Source organism: Triturus cristatus, chromosome 6, assembly GCF_964204655.1.
Source record: "Triturus cristatus chromosome 6, aTriCri1.1, whole genome shotgun sequence".
NCBI classification, from domain to species: Eukaryota; Metazoa; Chordata; class Amphibia; order Caudata; family Salamandridae; genus Triturus; species Triturus cristatus.
In genome coordinates this window covers 1,735,199,569-1,735,217,801 of record NC_140589.1, presented here as the reverse complement: position 1 = coordinate 1,735,217,801, position 18,233 = coordinate 1,735,199,569, and the positions used below count along the sequence as shown (strand labels likewise).

The 18,233-nt window shown below is 48.7% G+C and overlaps 1 protein-coding gene across 2 annotated transcripts in view; it reads right to left on the bottom strand.

Annotated features, from left to right (window-relative positions):
- MIA3 (MIA SH3 domain ER export factor 3) overlaps positions 1 to 18,233 on the bottom strand; it is a 348,169-nt gene that overhangs the window by 170,066 nt on the left and 159,870 nt on the right. For both annotated transcript variants that reach the window (XM_085612967.1, XM_085612968.1), the window contains exon 7: positions 18,076 to 18,194. In XM_085612967.1, coding sequence (XP_085469093.1) covers positions 18,076 to 18,194 — 119 coding nt within the window. The remainder of the gene's footprint in view (positions 1 to 18,075; positions 18,195 to 18,233) is intronic.

Sequence of the window (18,233 nt, the reverse complement as noted above, 5' to 3'; positions counted from 1 at the left end):
CAAAATGACAACTAGGTCGTTGCAAACCCCAGGCAGTCCGATACCGTTCCCAGCCCGGTTTCCAATATCATAGTTTTCAAAATAGTCCTGACAACCTGGAAACTAATGCTCCACGAACCACCAAAGAGACCCTGGTTAGAGGACGGGAAAGAGACTGCAGAGTCACCGTACACGAGCACTGTGCACACAACTGTCAACAACCTGCACGCAACTTAGGAAATGCAGTTTGCATAAATTCCTGCAAAGGAAAGCTTTCCTAGATGTTCAGTATGGACTGTAAATCCTTCATTTTTTAAAACTACAGGCAGATGTTAAGCATGTTAACTATCAGAACAAAGCATTCCTGCAAGTTTTCAGTCTCCTCATGTGTGACATTCCCATGTTTTCTGTGTGCATATGTGTGACATTTGAATGCCTTATGAGTGGCACTTCAAACACACATTATATCAAGTACAAAAAAAATGACAATGCAATAACTGACCGAAACTACCCCATTTTGTATAAAGCGTATAACATTATAGAAACTGTGTCATAACAGCTAACCATAGGAAGTGTGCTTGGTCAAAAGTCCGACTCACAAGAATCAAAGCCCTTTAGCAGATTTTTTATGAGCTCCCCGCCAAGAAGATAGAGGGTGTTTTGTTGAGCTCACTATGTATGTAAAATAGTAAAAATACTGAATTTTAAACCGAAGCAGCAGAGGTGGCAGAGAACTAGAGGATGCAGCAGCAGTAAACACCTTTCGAAAAGAACCGTGCGTCACCTCTGCAGCGCGTCGCTACGTATATACATATCACCTTCTAATATTCATTTTTAGATAACTTATTAGTTCAGTTTTTTGGCACAACCAATATGCAACATTTAGTATGTGGCTCTAAATACAGGACAGGAATCACATACAATTATAAAAGTGTATGAGTGGATAGATTATGTTTTTATTTTCTTCCCGAGTTTATCATGAATACGTTAAATATTTAAATAACATCGCGCTACACTGGTTGCACCCACTGTGCTACTGGCTCCCATTAAAGAACTGAGGGGAACAGGTCAGGTCCACTTAATATCAAGCTAGGCTGAGCTAGGACAAGCATGGGGGCTCGGATGGTGCTGTAGGCTGAGCTAGGACAGGCATGGAGGGCTCGGCTGGTGCTGTAGGCTGAGCTAGGACAAGCATGGAGGGCTCGGGTGGAGCTGTAGCCTGAGCTAGAACAGGCATTGATGGGGGGTTCGGCTGGTGCTGTAGGCTGAGCTAGGACAGGCATGGGGGCTCGGCTGGTGCTGAAGGCTGAGCTAGTACAGGCATGGGGGCCTCGGGTTTTGCAGTAGGATGCGCCAGGACAGGCATTGGAGCCTTGGGAGGTGCTGTAGGCTGAGCTAGGACAGGCATGGGGGCCTCTGGCAGTGCGGTAGGCTGAGCTAGGACAGGCCTGGATGGGGGCCTCGGGCGGTGCTGTAGGCTGAGCTAGGACAGGCCTGGATGGGGGCCTCGGCCGGTGCTGTAGGCTGAGCTAGGACAGGCATGGGTGCCTCTGGCAGTGTTGTAGGCTGATCTAGAACAGGCATGGGGGCCTCTGGCGGTGCTGTAGGCTAAGATAGGACAGGCATGGGGGCCTCTGGTGGTGCTGTAGGCTAAGCTAGGACAGGCATGTGGCCTTGGGCGGTGCTGTAGGCTGTGCTAGGACAGGCATGGGGGCCAAGGACGGTGATGTAGGCTAAGCAAGGATAAGCATGGGGCCTCACGGTGCTGAAGGCTGAGCTAAGACAGGCATGGGGGCCTCGGGTGGTGCTGTAAGTTGAGCTTGGACAGGCATGGGGGCCCCGGGTGGTGCTGTAGGCTGAGCTAGGAGAGACATGGATGGGGGGCCTCGGACGGTGCTGTAGGCTGAGCTAGGACAGGCCTGGATGGGGGCTTCGGGCGGTGCTGTAGGCTGATGTAGGAGAGACATGGATGGGTGCCTCGGGCGGTGCTGTAGGCTGAGCTAGGACAGGCATGGGTGCCTCTGGCAGTGTTGTAGGCTGAGCTAGCACAGGCATGGGGGCCTCCGGCGGTGCTGTAGGCTAAGTTAGGACAGGCATGGGGGCCTCTGGTGGTGCTGTAGGCTAAGATAGGACAGGCATGTGGCCTCGGGCGGTGCTGTAGGCTGAGCTAGGACAGGCATGGGGGCCTAGGACGGTGATGTAGGCTAAGCAAGGATAAACATGGGGCCTCACGGTGATGAAGGCTGAGCTAAGACATGCATGGGGGCCTCGGGTGGTGCTGTAGGTTGAGCTTGGACAGGCATGGGGGCCCTGGTGGTGATGTAGGTTGAGCTTGGACAGGCATGGGTGCCTCTGGCAGTGCTGTAGGCTGAGCTAGCACAGGCATGGGGGCCTTTGGAGGTGCTGTAGGCTAAGCTAGGACAGGCATGGGGGCCTCTGGCGGTGCTGTAGGCTAAGCTAGGACAGGCATGTGGCCTCGAGCGGTGCTGTAGGCTGAGCTAGGACAGGCATGGGGGCCTAGGGCGGTGATGTAGGCTGAGCTAGGACAGGCATAGGAGCCAGGGCGGTGATGTAGGCTGAGCTACGATAGGCATGGGGCTTCGCGGTGCTGAAGGCTGAGCTAAGACAGGCATGGGGGCCTCGGGTGGTGCTGTAGGTTGAGCTAGCACAGGCATGGGGGCCTCGGGTGGTGCTGTAGGTTGAGCTAGGACAGGCATGGGGGCCTCTGGCGGTGCTGTAGGCTAAGCTAGGACAGGCATGTGGCCTCGAGCGGTGCTGTAGGCTGAGCTAGGACAGGCATGGGGGCCTAGGGCAGTGATGTAGGCTGACCTAGGAGAGGCATAGGAGCCTAGGGCGGTGATGTAGGCTGAGCTACGATAGGCATGGGGCTTCGCGGTGCTGAAGGCTGAGCTAAGACAGGCATGGGGGCCTTGGGTGGTGCGGTAGGTTGAGCTTGGACAGGCATGGGGTCACGGGCGGTGCTGAAATTACTGGAGGCTACGAGGCCTGCCAGGAGTGGGTCTGGCCTCTGGACACCAGTGCAATGCTCCATGCTGTGCAGCTGCACCTCTGCTTTTCTGTCAATACTCACAGTCTCATGACCTATAGAGTCTTTCTTACTTAAGGCCAACAAAGAGCTCCATTTTTATGCATGTGCCAGAGTTCCAGCGGGTGCACACACATGCGTTGTGTGACCGGAGGAGGCTATTAAACTAGTCTACAACATTCTTCCTGCAGAAAACAAACTCCTAGGGCCGTATTAAGGAAAGTGCCCCAGGGGCACAAAGGGCATGTGTGCCTGCTTTGCGTGCCCCTGGGGCACTTTGATATTGCAGAATGGGCCTCAGACACTTGTGTGGCCCTTTCTGTAATACAGACAGCGGTGTATGCACACCAACACTATCAACAGAGGCTGTTCCCTCATTTGCATTGAGGCGTGGCCCCATGCATATGAGGGTATCCCTTTGACTCTGCACCCATGCCGTAATTATAGAAGTGTGTGAAGACGCAAAGAAGCTGTCAGGAGGAGCACTGACAGTGCACCACCCAGACGGTAGAGCACTTACAGTGCGTCCCCGATGGCAGCCCTCTAGAGGGGGTTGGGGGATTCCAAGTCTAAGGACCCCCCAGACATCCCCTTGCAGGTGGGTCGAGAGGAGTAAAACAAGGGTTTCCCCTTGGTACCTGCTTACTAAAATAGAGGCAAAAACACAGCAACCAACTCACCATTCAATCAGAAAGTCGGGTAGACATTATCATACTGCCCACACATCCAAAAGGAGAGGGTAAAAGTGAAGAATATTCCAAATTTAGTGAAAGAGGATTTATTTATATAAAATTAGCAATGTATTTAATGCAAATTTTTTTTTTCCCATACACTAAAATTGGTGCAACAAAATAAATCCAAAGCACTTTTTACACACAAGAGATCCTTACAAAGTAAGGAGAACCAATACATTAAAATTAAAGAGAGAGACAAACAGACAGTACATTTCGTCATTAAATTATACACATTCGTTTTGAACACATTTTTCCTGGAATCTGATGAAAGACAAATTCTTACAGTATCTATAGATCCAGTGGCCTTCACGAATTGTGTGAGCATTGCGTCGACGCGTTTCAATGGTGTTACTGTTTATATCCCATCTTTATCAAGACAAACTAATAAAAGCTCTCTTTATCTTGCACTTATGTAGTTGCACCACAAATAGATCCTGAAGCACTTTGTTTTATATCTTTCCTTCACAATGATCCGTATTTAACTGAGACTATCAGTCTTCAGACGGCGTTAGATCAAACCTTCTCTTTGCTCAAAATATCCTCAGTCGACTCGGCCGTCAACCCGATGTCATTTCTTTAAAAACATGGGAGGAGGAATTTATAATTGAACTTGAAGGGCCAAACCACTCGGTACACATCTCCCTTCGTGATAGCTAATCATAGAATATATTCTCAGGAGAATCAGCTAACACTTAAGGAACATATAACATCCAGACGGGAACGGCGGCCGACTGTTTTATGCAAAAGCTCGTTCCTTTTAAAGTCTTGCAGTCTCACACTGGCGTATTTATGGAACCTGTGGACCTGCTGTCTTGTTGGCTGATGGGCGAGAGGAGTGCCACCACCACCATGTTATTACACTTTCACACTACAGCATTCCTTTCCCAAAAATCAAGCAATGTAATCATCAGTTGTGTTGAGTATTTGGTACATTCTTTTATTCTGCAGTTATTCACACCTTTCTAGACAACACATGTTTCGCGTTACAATGACTTCATCAGGGATAGAAGTCATATGATACATGAAAAGTCTACTTGGTAACTGATAGCATTCACCTCCACCAGGGAGTTCCACCAACGGTGTGAAGAATGGTACTAGTAGGGACTTGTGGCTGTAGGTGATGAGTAACAGTCACCAATAACAGATAGCAAACTAGTGCTATAGTAAGTTATATCGTAAGCAACCCATAAATAAACACTTTTAACCCCATGTGTCAAAAGCAGTTTCCATTAAACATCCAGTCCCATGCTGTGGGATATGCAAGTTTTTATGTAATAGAACAGGATAAGTAGTATGAAATTAGAGAGCCAAGTACCAATAAAAATTTATTGGTGACACTTAATCTGTGGGAGTGCTATCTGTTTTAACGTCATGCCAAATTATAGACTGAATTTTCTGTAGGATAGAGGGAAGGTTGTCATTTTCATATCATTGTTGTTTAAAAAATATTAAATATCTGATATCAAGTTTAGACTAAATGTGTCAATGTATGGTTACCATTTGTAAATCTATTTTAGTAATACTTGGTCTTACTAGTTTATGTAGTGATTTCCTTCCCTGATTCAACTTATCAGTGATAGGGATATGGGCTTTTACGTAGTAATGATGTATAAATTGCACGTAATGTGAAGAGTCTGGTCACTAAGGTTTCACATGAAAGCGCATGACAAGATAGCGTCCTATACTACAGTATACAGCAAGTAGGATTCTGCATGTAAATATGTGACCATATTACAATATTTGGAAACATAAGTTACATTATTACTCTACAGTGTATGTCAGAAATGAAGCAATATGTGCTATGGTGTCCAAAAGAATAAGAGCCAATAACTGGCTGTTCAAATATAGTAGCAAAGTATCTCCCTCAGTTCGATTACCGGTGGGGAGAAGATTCACTTCCGTAAATTAAACATATTATCCATTGAAGAAAACTCTATCAAAGTGAAAGATAAGGAAATCTCTGAAATATTTTGGCTTACCTAAAATCTCTAGTGTTAGACCTGTCAGCCCTTTGGGTGGTCCCTCCTCATCATTATTTATTTTGTCCCACTTTTGCCTCAAACCCTGTTTGAATTTTTTCCTTTTTGGGAACCACCAGACTTTTTCGTGTTGCTGCAGATTCAGGGAGCCATGTTAGCTACCCCTGAAACTTCTGTCTGAGGGCCTGGAGCACAAAATGGTGGCCACCTGTGACATCACCAGCATCCACTGGAACCTACCAGCACCTTCCAGAACATTCCAGGAGATTCCAGAACTCTGTGACAGTTGGAGGCCGTTTAGAATGTTGGGAGGATAAGAGAGGCAGTTGGCAGTTGGAGCTGGCAGTTGGCACCTGACTGGTGAAGAGAGAGGAGCACAACAGTGAAGGAGGAAGGAGTGAAGCAGCAGGGGTGGAAACTTGTGCCTGGAGTGGGGTCCATAAACCCACCCTTGATACTTGTCCCTACTGATGGATCCCAGCCTATAGCCCTGTGTGGGAAGAAGACAGAAGAAACTTATCCTAAGGACCTGGACAGCAGGAACAGGCCTTAGAACCAAGAAAACAGCAAGATTCTGACCTGAGAACTGGTTTCCCTGGAGTCCGGCGTCGAGTAGCCTGAAGACCTGGAGCCCGAGGTGGAGAAGCGGCGCTGACTGAAGTAGCAGACGTCGTACCCGGAGCCGCCTGAGGTCGTGAGAGGGCGCCGACGGAGGTCGTGAGGAATACCAGAGGTCGAGGAGGAAGTGAACCGAGGTCGAGCGAGCGGCGCCATCGGAGGAGTGAAGTCCGCCCTCCGGAGTCGTCGGAGACCGAGGTAGAGGAGCACCGGAGGTCGGGAGTGAGGATCGCACTCCGGAGTCGCCCGGAACCTGTGTGGAGGAGCACCGGAGGTCGGGGGTGAGGATCGCACCCCGGAGTCGCCGGAAGTCGACATCGAGGCCAGGCCGGCTGACGTCATCGGAGCCGAGAGCGCCATCGGACCGAAGCCGCCCGAAGTCGACATCGTGAGGAGACTGCCCGACGGCGTCGAATCGGAGGTCGAGATCGAACCGAGGCCACCGACATCGGACCGGAACCGCCTACCGGCGTCGTCAAAGAACTGACATTGTGCCGAGGCCGCCGAGACCGAACCGGAACCGCCTCACGGCGTCGACACGACTCCAGCGGCGTCGGAACATCAGAAAAAGGGCAGTAAGTGGAGTAGAGGGCGCCTAAGGCCCTGTGGAGACCTGAGAGACTGCTCTAAGGGGCTAGGGAGGTGCTGAAACCAACCTGACTGTGCAAGGGGTGAACTGGGACTAACCTAGAGAGGTTGTGTGGAGAGAGAAAGCCAGGGCACTGGTATCCCCCCCTTTGATCTACCTCAGATTAGGCCTCAGCCTTGTCCCAGCCAGGGAGTAGCCCCCCCTCAAGCCTTCCCCAACCCTACAAGCTGTGCCTGGGCCCTATCAGCCCTTAAGAATTGAAGTGTCATCTGATTACATGAGTGTTGCGGTATACTTTTAATTATTTATTGGGGATACTGTATTTATTGAGTTTTTACCTATTTATTGCTGCACTATATTTATAGGTCCACAGGACTTGATGGTGTACAATATTTATTGGTACAGTATTTATTGCCTCAAAGTATTTAATTGTCTGTATATATTGCACTTGTATTTATGCCCTGTTATTTATGATCACCCCTATTTATTTCATCAAACAGCCAGTATTTATTTGACCTGCACTATTTAAATTTGTATATTGTGATTGTCTTATTTATTTTTTCCAATCAGCAACTAAGAGAAAAAGATAAAGAAAGAATATTTTCATAATTTTTACGGTGTAGAGTCGTTTTTGGAACGGATGCACGCATGGTTATTGTATGGGTATATTGTATGCTTAGCACTGCGCCTGTTTCCTGACCACTCGAGCCAAGCTACCACAGTGTGTTCGGGGAGGCCACCACCACCCTGCGGAGTGGGAGTGGGCGTTTCCAACATAAATTGGTGTTCAGTGGTGGGATAGAGCTGTGCCTACATATACTCAACAATAACTGTGGGTAGTCCATAGGCCTACACCGGGAGTTTTCTCACAGCGGCCTTCCTAATTGTGGGTTTTTGTTTTTTCCAAATTTACTCTGGTGGTGGGAGGAGGTATTATTAAAGGTACCCCCCTGCATTGTTACTGCACAAAACCTGTCCTCTAACCTGAGTGGGCAAGATGGAGTTTGTACTAGAGAATCTAGAAACGTACACTGTGGCCCAACTCAGGGAGTTTTGCCAGCGGGAGGGGGTGTACTGTCCCCCAGGAGCAAAGAAGGGTGCACTCCAAACCAGCTTAAGGGCTTGGGGGGAGGCACGCCGAGAAAGCAAGGCTGAGGAGGAAGACAGGGATGGAGAGCCTGACCCCGAGGGGGCTGAGATGTACCAACCTGAGGTGGGGAACCTGTCAGCAGGGCCCAGGACACTTTCTAGGAAGGGCAGCACTGTCTCTAGCGGGGGCTTATCCAGCGTGGAGTTAGCAGATCGGAGAGAGAAAAGACAGCTCACATGGGATTTAGCAAAGCTGGAGAAGGAGAAGGAGGAACAGAGGTTGGCTCATGAGACGGAGAAAGAGAGGATGGCTCATGAGATAAGACTGAAAGAGATAGAGCTTCAGATCTTAAGAATTGGGGCACCAACTGTTCCTAATGGTGGCAGCAAAGACCAAGAAATCACCAGGGAATCCAAACCTTACCTGCCAAAGGACATAGTAGCTAGCTATGGGGCGGGTGACGACATCGCCAAGTGGCTAGCAGCCTATGAGGTCTCGTTGAGGGCCCATGGGGTTCCAGTGAAGTATTGGGGAGGAGGATTGTATAGGTACATGCCTCCAGCTGGTAGGGATGCTTTATTGGGCCTCGAAGAGGATGAGCAGACCCACTACCCCACCATGAAACTGGCGCTCATCAGAAAGTTTGGACTAACACCTGAAAAGTACAGACAGAAGTTCAGGGGTAGTCACAAACTGGGCACACAGAATTGGGTGGACTTCCTGGACTATGCAAAGAAGGCACTGGAAGGTTGGATTCAGGGCAGTGAAGTAAGGAACTACGAGGAGCTGTTTGACCTGGTACTGAAGGAACACCTACTCGAGAAATGTTTCCCTGAACTGCGGCAACACCTGGTGGATAGCAAGCTGACCAGCCCCCGGAAGCTTGCTGAGGAGGCGGACATTTGGGCCAGTACCCGGGTGTCCACAAGGGGGACTGGAGGGGATACTCAAAAGGCCGGACAGGGCGCCCCCCAGAAGAAAGAGGGAGGGGAAAAGAAAAAGGAGTTCTCCAAAGGCCCCCAAAATAACTTCCAAGGGAAGGGAACAGGATTCACCTCTAAGGCTAACCCACCCAGAAACCCTAATCCTGGCCAGAGTCAGCAGCCAAGGGTTGTCCATTGCTACGAGTGCGGTGGCGTTGGACACTATAAAGGAGACCCGAAGTGTCAGAAACGATCACCCCCTCCCACTGGAGGAAAGACCCCCGGAGTAGCTAGTGTAGTGCTCGGGGAGGAGATGCCCTTAACTAAGGGAAGGGAGTGGGCGGGTGTCACTTTAGTGTCCCTGGGAGAACGGGAGATGGTTCCCAAGATCCAGGTGCCCGCAAATACCGCAAAGTATGGGCAGTGGATCACCATCAACGGCCAAAGAGGGGAGGCTCTGAGAGACACAGGAGCCAGTATGACTATGGTGCGTAGCCAGCTGGTGTCTCCAGAGCAGGTAATTCCCGATGTACTCCACCCAGCCGCGATGGCTGACGGCAGAACAGGCCACTATCCCGTGGCCGAGGTTCCCTTTGAATGGGGGGGGGTTGCAGGTTCACTTCGAGTTGCCGTAAGCCCTGCCGTGCCAGTCGATTGTCTGCTGGGCAATGACATGGAGCACAACGCTTGGAAGGAGGTGGAATACCGGACTCACACCGAGATGCTGGGTACACCTGACTGGGCCTGTGTTAGCACAAGGTCCGCGACTACCCGAAGAGGGAGTTCATTCCGGCTGGAGCCTGGAACAAAGGCCCAGCCAGCTGCCAGTCAAGGGAAGAACCGAGGACAGGAGGAGCCTGCCTCGGCGTCTCCACCCCGTAGGACGGATAGGCCACCGGAGGTGGTGGACCAGGAGTCTGCGGAGGGGGACGTTACCAACCTGGAGGACCTACCCATCCCGGCCGAGTGGCACGTGGAGGGAGGCCCGTCCAGGGAGGAATTCTGCCAGGGCCAGAGGGAGTGCCCTACCCTTGAGGGGCTGAGGCGACAGGCCGAAGCCCAGGCAGCAGGGAACGTTGAAGGGAACTACAGTGTTTACTGGGAGGATGGCCTCCTCTACAGTGAACCCAAGGCACCCCTACATGGATCGTCACGAGCCTTGGTAGTTCCTCAACGTTATCGAGCCTTCCTTTTGGAGTTGGCTCACGAGATACCATTGGCAGGACACCTGGGGCAAGACAAGACCTTCGCCCGTCTTGTCCCACACTTTTATTGGCCTCAGATGAAAGTGACGTCCGATACCTACTGCCGGACATGTGTGTCTTGCCAAGCCAGTGGGAAAACAGGGGTGAAGCTGAAAGCTCCCCTGGAACCACTTCCTGTCGTTAGCACCCCCTTTGAAAGGGTGGGCATCGACATTGTGGGTCCATTAGATCCACCAACTACAGCTGGTCACAGGTTTATCCTGGTTCTGGTGGATCATGCCACACGGTACCCAGAGGCAATACCTCTGAGGACCATAACAGCACCTGTTGTGGCTAGGGCCCTGATGGGAATCTTTACCCGAGTGGGTTTTCCCAAGGAAGTTGTGTCCGACAGGGGGACCAACTTCATGTCAGCATATATGCGGGCAATGTGGAAGGAGTGTGGAGTGACCTACCGGTTCACAACTCCTTACCACCCCCAGACCAATGGTCTAGTGGAAAGGTTTAACAAAACCTTAAAAGGCATGATCAGAAGTCTGCCTGAAAGCCTGCGGAGGAAATGGGACGTCCTCCTACCCTGTTTACTTTTTTCCTACAGGGAAGTGCCACAGAAGGGAGTGGGCTTCAGCCCCTTCGAGCTTCTGTATGGGCACCCTGTACGTGGACCTCTTAACCTGGTGAGAGACGGATGGGAAAGAACTCCCAGAAAGCTCCCCCAGGATGTGGTGAGCTACATGCTGGCCTTCCGGAGCCAAATGGCTAAGTTGTGGAAGCAAGCTTCTGACAACTTGGAAGCCAGCCAAGCAGTAATGAAGGCGTGGTATGACCACAACGCTCACCCGGTGGAGTTGGAGCCTGGCCAGAAGGTGTGGGTGATCGAACCAGGAGAGCTTAGTGCCCTCCAGGATCGCTGGTCAGGACCCTTTGAGGTGTTGGAGAAGAAGGGTAAGGCTACCTACTTGGTGGACCTGAAGACCCCTCGTCAGCCCCTGCGGGTGCTGCATGCCAACCGCCTCAAACCCCACCACGAGAGGCCCGAAGTCATCTTGATGATGGTGACTGACGGAGGAGAGGACGTGGAAAGCGAGCCTCTCCCTGATCTGTTTGCGTCTCAGGAAAAGGATGGGTCGGTGGAGGGAGTGATTCTCTCCCCATCTCTAACTCCTGAACAGCAGGAGGACTGTCGCCAGGCCCTGGGGCAGTACTCTTCGTTGTTCTCCCTTGTCCCGGGTAGGACTCACCTGTGCGTCCATGACGTGGACACAGGAGACAGCCCACCTGTGAAGTCCAAGATCTACCGGATGTCAGACAAGGTGAAGGCCAGCATTCATAGTGAGGTCACTAAGATGCTGGAGCTAGGAGTGATTGAACCTTCTAGCAGCCCCTGGTCCAGTCCGGTGGTGTTAGTACCAAAAGCTGCACCACCGGGTGCCCAACCAGAACTGAGGTTCTGTGTGGACTACCGGGGACTGAATTCAGTGACAAAAACTGATGCTCATCCGATCCCTAGGGCGGATGAATTAATTGACCGGCTGGGAGCTGCCCAATATCTAAGTACCTTTGACCTTACTTCGGGGTACTGGCAGATCTCTTTGACTGATGGAGCAAGGGAAAGGTCAGCCTTCTCCACGCCCAATGGCCACTACCAGTTCTGTGTGATGCCCTTTGGGCTCAAGAACGCACCTGCCACGTTTCAGCGCCTGGTAAACCAGATCCTCACCGGAATGGAGAGTTTCTCTGCTGCTTATCTGGATGACATAGCCGTCTTCAGTAACAGCTGGGAGGATCACTTGCGTCACCTGCAAGCTGTTCTCCAGGCCCTGAGACAAGCTGGATTGACGATCAAGGCCAGCAAGTGCCAGATCGGGCAGGGGTCGGTAGTGTACCTTGGACACTTGGTGGGTAGGGGAACGGTGCAACCCCTCCAGGCGAAGATCGAGGCCATCATGGCCTGGGAACCCCCCAAGACACAGACTGAGGTCCGAGCATTTTTGGGCCTCACGGGATACTATCGCCGCTTCGTGAAGGGGTACGGTACCATCGTAGCCCCTCTCACGGAGCTCACGTCCAAGAAACAACCTCGACGGGTAGTCTGGACGGAGGCTTGTCAGCAAGCCTTTGTGAAATTGAAGAAAGCCATGTGCGAGGCCCCGGTCTTAAGGGCCCCAGACTTTTCCAAGAAGTTCATTGTCCAGACAGATGCATCAGAACATGGCATTGGGGCAGTGTTATCGCAACTCAACGAAGAGGGTCTGGATCAACCCGTGGTCTTCCTATCCCGGAGACTACTTCCCAGGGAACAGAAGTGGAGTGCAATAGAGCGTGAAGCCTTTGCAGTGGTATGGGCTCTGAAGAAGTTGCGGCCATACCTGTTTGGCTCGCACTTCCTAGTTCAGACCGACCACCGACCCCTTCGTTGGCTGATGCAAATGAAGGGGGAGAATCCCAAGTTGTTGAGGTGGTCCATTTCCCTACAGGGGATGGACTTTCAGGTGGAACATCGGCCTGGAGTGGACCACGCCAATGCAGACGGTCTCTCAAGGTATTTCCGCCTTAGTGATGAGAACTCCCAAGGGGTTGGGTAGCTCTCCCCACTTTCAGCTGGGGGGGACGCGTGTTAGACCTGTCAGCCCTTTGGGTGGTCCCTCCTCATCATTATTTATTTTGTCCCACTTTTGCCTCAAACCCTGTTTGAATTTTTTCCTTTTTGGGAACCACCAGACTTTTTCGTGTTGCTGCAGATTCAGGGAGCCATGTTAGCTACCCCTGAAACTTCTGTCTGAGGGCCTGGAGCACAAAATGGTGGCCACCTGTGACATCACCAGCATCCACTGGAACCTACCAGCACCTTCCAGAACATTCCAGGAGATTCCAGAACTCTGTGACAGTTGGAGGCCGTTTAGAATGTTGGGAGGATAAGAGAGGCAGTTGGCAGTTGGAGCTGGTAGTTGGCACCTGACTGGTGAAGAGAGAGGAGCACAACAGTGAAGGAGGAAGGAGTGAAGCAGCAGGGGTGGAAACTTGTGCCTGGAGTGGGGTCCATAAACCCACCCTTGATACTTGTCCCTACTGATGGATCCCAGCCTATAGCCCTGTGTGGGAAGAAGACAGAAGAAACTTATCCTAAGGACCTGGACAGCAGGAACAGGCCTTAGAACCAAGAAAACAGCAAGATTCTGACCTGAGAACTGGTTTCCCTGGAGTCCGGCGTCGAGTAGCCTGAAGACCTGGAGCCCGAGGTGGAGAAGCGGCGCTGACTGAAGTAGCAGACGTCGTACCCGGAGCCGCCTGAGGTCGTGAGAGGGCGCCGACGGAGGTCGTGAGGAATACCAGAGGTCGAGGAGGAAGTGAACCGAGGTCGAGCGAGCGGCGCCATCGGAGGAGTGAAGTCCGCCCTCCGGAGTCGTCGGAGACCGAGGTAGAGGAGCACCGGAGGTCGGGAGTGAGGATCGCACTCCGGAGTCGCCCGGAACCTGTGTGGAGGAGCACCGGAGGTCGGGGGTGAGGATCGCACCCCGGAGTCGCCGGAAGTCGACATCGAGGCCAGGCCGGCTGACGTCATCGGAGCCGAGAGCGCCATCGGACCGAAGCCGCCCGAAGTCGACATCGTGAGGAGACTGCCCGACGGCGTCGAATCGGAGGTCGAGATCGAACCGAGGCCACCGACATCGGACCGGAACCGCCTACCGGCGTCGTCAAAGAACTGACATTGTGCCGAGGCCGCCGAGACCGAACCGGAACCGCCTCACGGCGTCGACACGACTCCAGCGGCGTCGGAACATCAGAAAAAGGGCAGTAAGTGGAGTAGAGGGCGCCTAAGGCCCTGTGGAGACCTGAGAGACTGCTCTAAGGGGCTAGGGAGGTGCTGAAACCAACCTGACTGTGCAAGGGGTGAACTGGGACTAACCTAGAGAGGTTGTGTGGAGAGAGAAAGCCAGGGCACTGGTATCCCCCCTTTGATCTACCTCAGATTAGGCCTCAGCCTTGTCCCAGCCAGGGAGTAGCCCCCCCTCAAGCCTTCCCCAACCCTACAAGCTGTGCCTGGGCCCTATCAGCCCTTAAGAATTGAAGTGTCATCTGATTACATGAGTGTTGCGGTATACTTTTAATTATTTATTGGGGATACTGTATTTATTGAGTTTTTACCTATTTATTGCTGCACTATATTTATAGGTCCACAGGACTTGATGGTGTACAATATTTATTGGTACAGTATTTATTGCCTCAAAGTATTTAATTGTCTGTATATATTGCACTTGTATTTATGCCCTGTTATTTATGATCACCCCTATTTATTTCATCAAACAGCCAGTATTTATTTGACCTGCACTATTTAAATTTGTATATTGTGATTGTCTTATTTATTTTTTCCAATCAGCAACTAAGAGAAAAAGATAAAGAAAGAATATTTTCATAATTTTTACGGTGTAGAGTCGTTTTTGGAACGGATGCACGCATGGTTATTGTATGGGTATATTGTATGCTTAGCACTGCGCCTGTTTCCTGACCACTCGAGCCAAGCTACCACAGTGTGTTCGGGGAGGCCACCACCACCCTGCGGAGTGGGAGTGGGCGTTTCCAACATCTAGGTCATGTGTGTGTCACAAATGCGATAAGTATGATACACAGTCTATCAAAGCCTGCAAGTAAAATAAAACCCCAATATAGTTATGGGAGTGCTGGCCATTCCTACTATGGCTCGGTCAGTGTGAAGCTAACCGCAAGTTATTATGAATAATGTGTTCTATACAATAATATGCTACTTATCTGCAAAGAAAAATGCATTATTATTTAGGACGTGCAGGCAAAATGTCTGTCATAGGCCCATAAAAGCAACACTTACCACTAGTAGAGTGGTCGGTCAAGTCTGGTCTTTTTGGAGTGTTGTGTGTTGTGCTTTGAAGACATTCTCTGTGGGCAACATCTTGATGTGTGTTTACAATAATGTATAATAATAGACCGAGAATTCTTAACTAGCTGTACTCAAAGGAGCAGCCATATAAGTTCTACATTAGGCAAGTACTAGGTGTATGTTGTCTCATTTGGTGAGATTCCAAATTATTAAAGTGACAATAATATTGTAAAGTAATTAATGTATTCCGTAGCTAGTAATTGACTGGTCTGAATATAAAGTTCTTCCCTTATAGAGTAATATAAAATGGACTATAGCTCGAATTTGTATCTAGCTTTGCTTAAAAGGATCTGCCATATTATTTGCAGTATAATAGAAAAGTATGGGTGAATGTTATTTTGTCTGATGCAGTCCACCAAGGTGCCTCATTTATCAAGTGGCAATGTCTTAATAAAATAATATAGTCAAAATCTAGTATTAAAGTAATCCAAAATTGTACAATCTTGTCCTGCCATTGCAAGTTAAGGGGCTATCCAATAGGGTATCTCTCTGATTATATGTACTATAAAAATCACAAACTAGACCGCATTCGCCATATTAATTTTAGCAAAATAATATAGCAGAGGGTCAGTCTAGAGCACTGATACTCAAAGTAAGGCCAGGGGGCCGCATGCGGTCCTCCTGACCTTTACATGCGGCCCCCTGGTCAACAGCTGCCCTGGGCTGCCGTTAACTCATCTCAGCACTAACAATAAAAAGATGCTCAATAAACAGGCAGGTATTTATTAAACAATTTGTGTTAAAGAAAGGCTGAAACTAGGGAGTCCTGCACTGGTCACTTTAAGAACATCCTAATTTTGAAGCAAAAGAGTAAATATTTGATAGTCTCTTTAAAATTCAAAAAAGGTATTTAATTAACATGCAGAACCTTTTCACCTTAGTTTATAAGATAATATCAAGCGCTTTGATAAGTATTATTTTAAAAGTTTTAGTTTTCACACATTTATTTATAAACCATTTTTCCCTCCATCCTGACAATAAGCCAATGGTGAACTAAAAAGGAAAATCATTTGTTATGTGCAATCTTAGGGTGACCATGGTCCCAGTTGTTAATGAACAACATTATAGTTTATTAAATCGTACACAGGAGAAGGTTTTGTACAGTGCACATCCTCAAGTCATTTATTCCGAGGCTCTCTTTTTTGCGATAATGAAGAAACAGGAGGGACACAAAACAAAACATTTGCCTACGCTCTCACAAATTGATAAATTGAGGAAACCGGGATTATTCCCAGGTTTTCTGGTTTCACATTGTGGAATTGTGCTTTGCTTCCATCTATACTCACCTTACCACCAACTCTCCCTGCCCAACCGCCACCCCGCTGGCATCAATGCGGCCCTCGGTCACATCACAGACCAAACTTATTGGCCCTCTGGAAAATGTTTTTGAGTACCCATGGTCTAGAGGAAACATGGGTGGTCAATAGTCAATATGGGTACAGTATACATGTTGCTGTATATGCAGTACCATAATCATATGTCGTATCAGCAAGTGAGGATCAAAAGAATGCTGTCAAAATATGCTTGGCAGTGGAGTCAGGCATGTGGTTCCAGATTATTGCTCAAAGGAGAGCTTCTGATCAACTTGGGAAAAATACATAATTGTACTCAATGTCATATGAGAAGAAAATCGGAAATTGAATAGGATGTTATCCAAAATATGAAACTGATCGTGTGTCACTTACAAAGAGGCATTTGTCAATCCCACCAAAAATACTGAAAATCATGGTCAATATTTAGACCTTTCTCAACCAGTCTTACTTTCATGATCCACTGGACTTCTGTTTGTTGCAACTTCAACTCCCTATTCCCACCCAGAGAATCTGAATAGATCAGTTCCATATCATGAAATTTAGAAACATCGGTGTAGTTCTTTTTGCACCACTTGTCGTGCCACGGGCAACAATTGAGTATCTCATAACCCCGTGACTCGTGCACTAAAGTGTTATGCTGTTGTAGCCCTGATTAGGTTACCATGCGAGAAAACATCTGTTGCCTAGAATGATGTGGATAACAACAAAATAAAAGAAGATACCAAATACTTAACATTTCTGATTACTACATTGCTTGATTTGTGTGAAAGGAGTTCTCAAGGGTGAAATTGTAATGTTCCAAAGTACCCACACCTATCCCAAACATCATCAGTCCAACTAAACCTTAAAATCAAGCAAAAGGTAGCCGCTGGTCATGAAATACTTGTCGAAAAATATGGTGGTCAAATTTATGGCCTGACCTGTGGAATATAGTTTGAGAGGCGATCAGGGAAACTGATGACCATCTCTGTTTTTGAAAATTGTATCAGATTCAAATATATTTACAGAGCTTATGAGGGACTGGCAAAATCATCCTCATCATCTGTTCTGTCTTTTCACTACTGTTCATTCTAGATCCAACATACACTCTGAAGAAACCAACTAGGAGGCCTGAAGTGCGATATAATGAAGTGCTAAAATAACAATGTACACATGAAACACACATTTTATAACCAGAACTATGTTAAGAGTTGAATATTTGCACACAATAAAACTCAAAGGGTTACCAACACCACACCCTGCATACATTAGAACCTGAATGCAAATGACAAGAGATTGGACATGGGAATGCAGACCCATTCTTCACAATACCAAATGTCTCCTTTTAGTACATCTAGCTCGACAGGCATAAATAGTGCATTATGAATCTACTTCTATTACATCTATAATTTGTCATTTAAGCTATTTTAGTGTTCAAAGTACTTATCCAAGGCTCTACATCTCATCACAGTTCCAGCATACTAATTGTATTCCGATTTTGCACGGTTGCCAACTAGACAGAAAAACAATCTATATATAATTTGAAACCATAGTGAATTTTCTTATCCCAAGCACAACTGGGGTAGGGTTGTCCTTAAAAACATTTTGAAAATGAAATGCATTTTGAGAAAGAGATGCAATAGGCATTGTTTCACACATGTAAATAAATGCATCAAATATTCCACTAATAAATTTGTAAGCCACTTACCTTGCTGGTGAACGGACTCAAGGTGTCCTTCACTGAAGTAAAGATGCTGTCGGTGGACTCCACAATGGACACTTCGGGGCGACTTTCTTCATCTACTTTCCCATCTATCCCGTTTACTGCTATAAATTAAGTTACAAGGAAATCTAATTTAATTATGT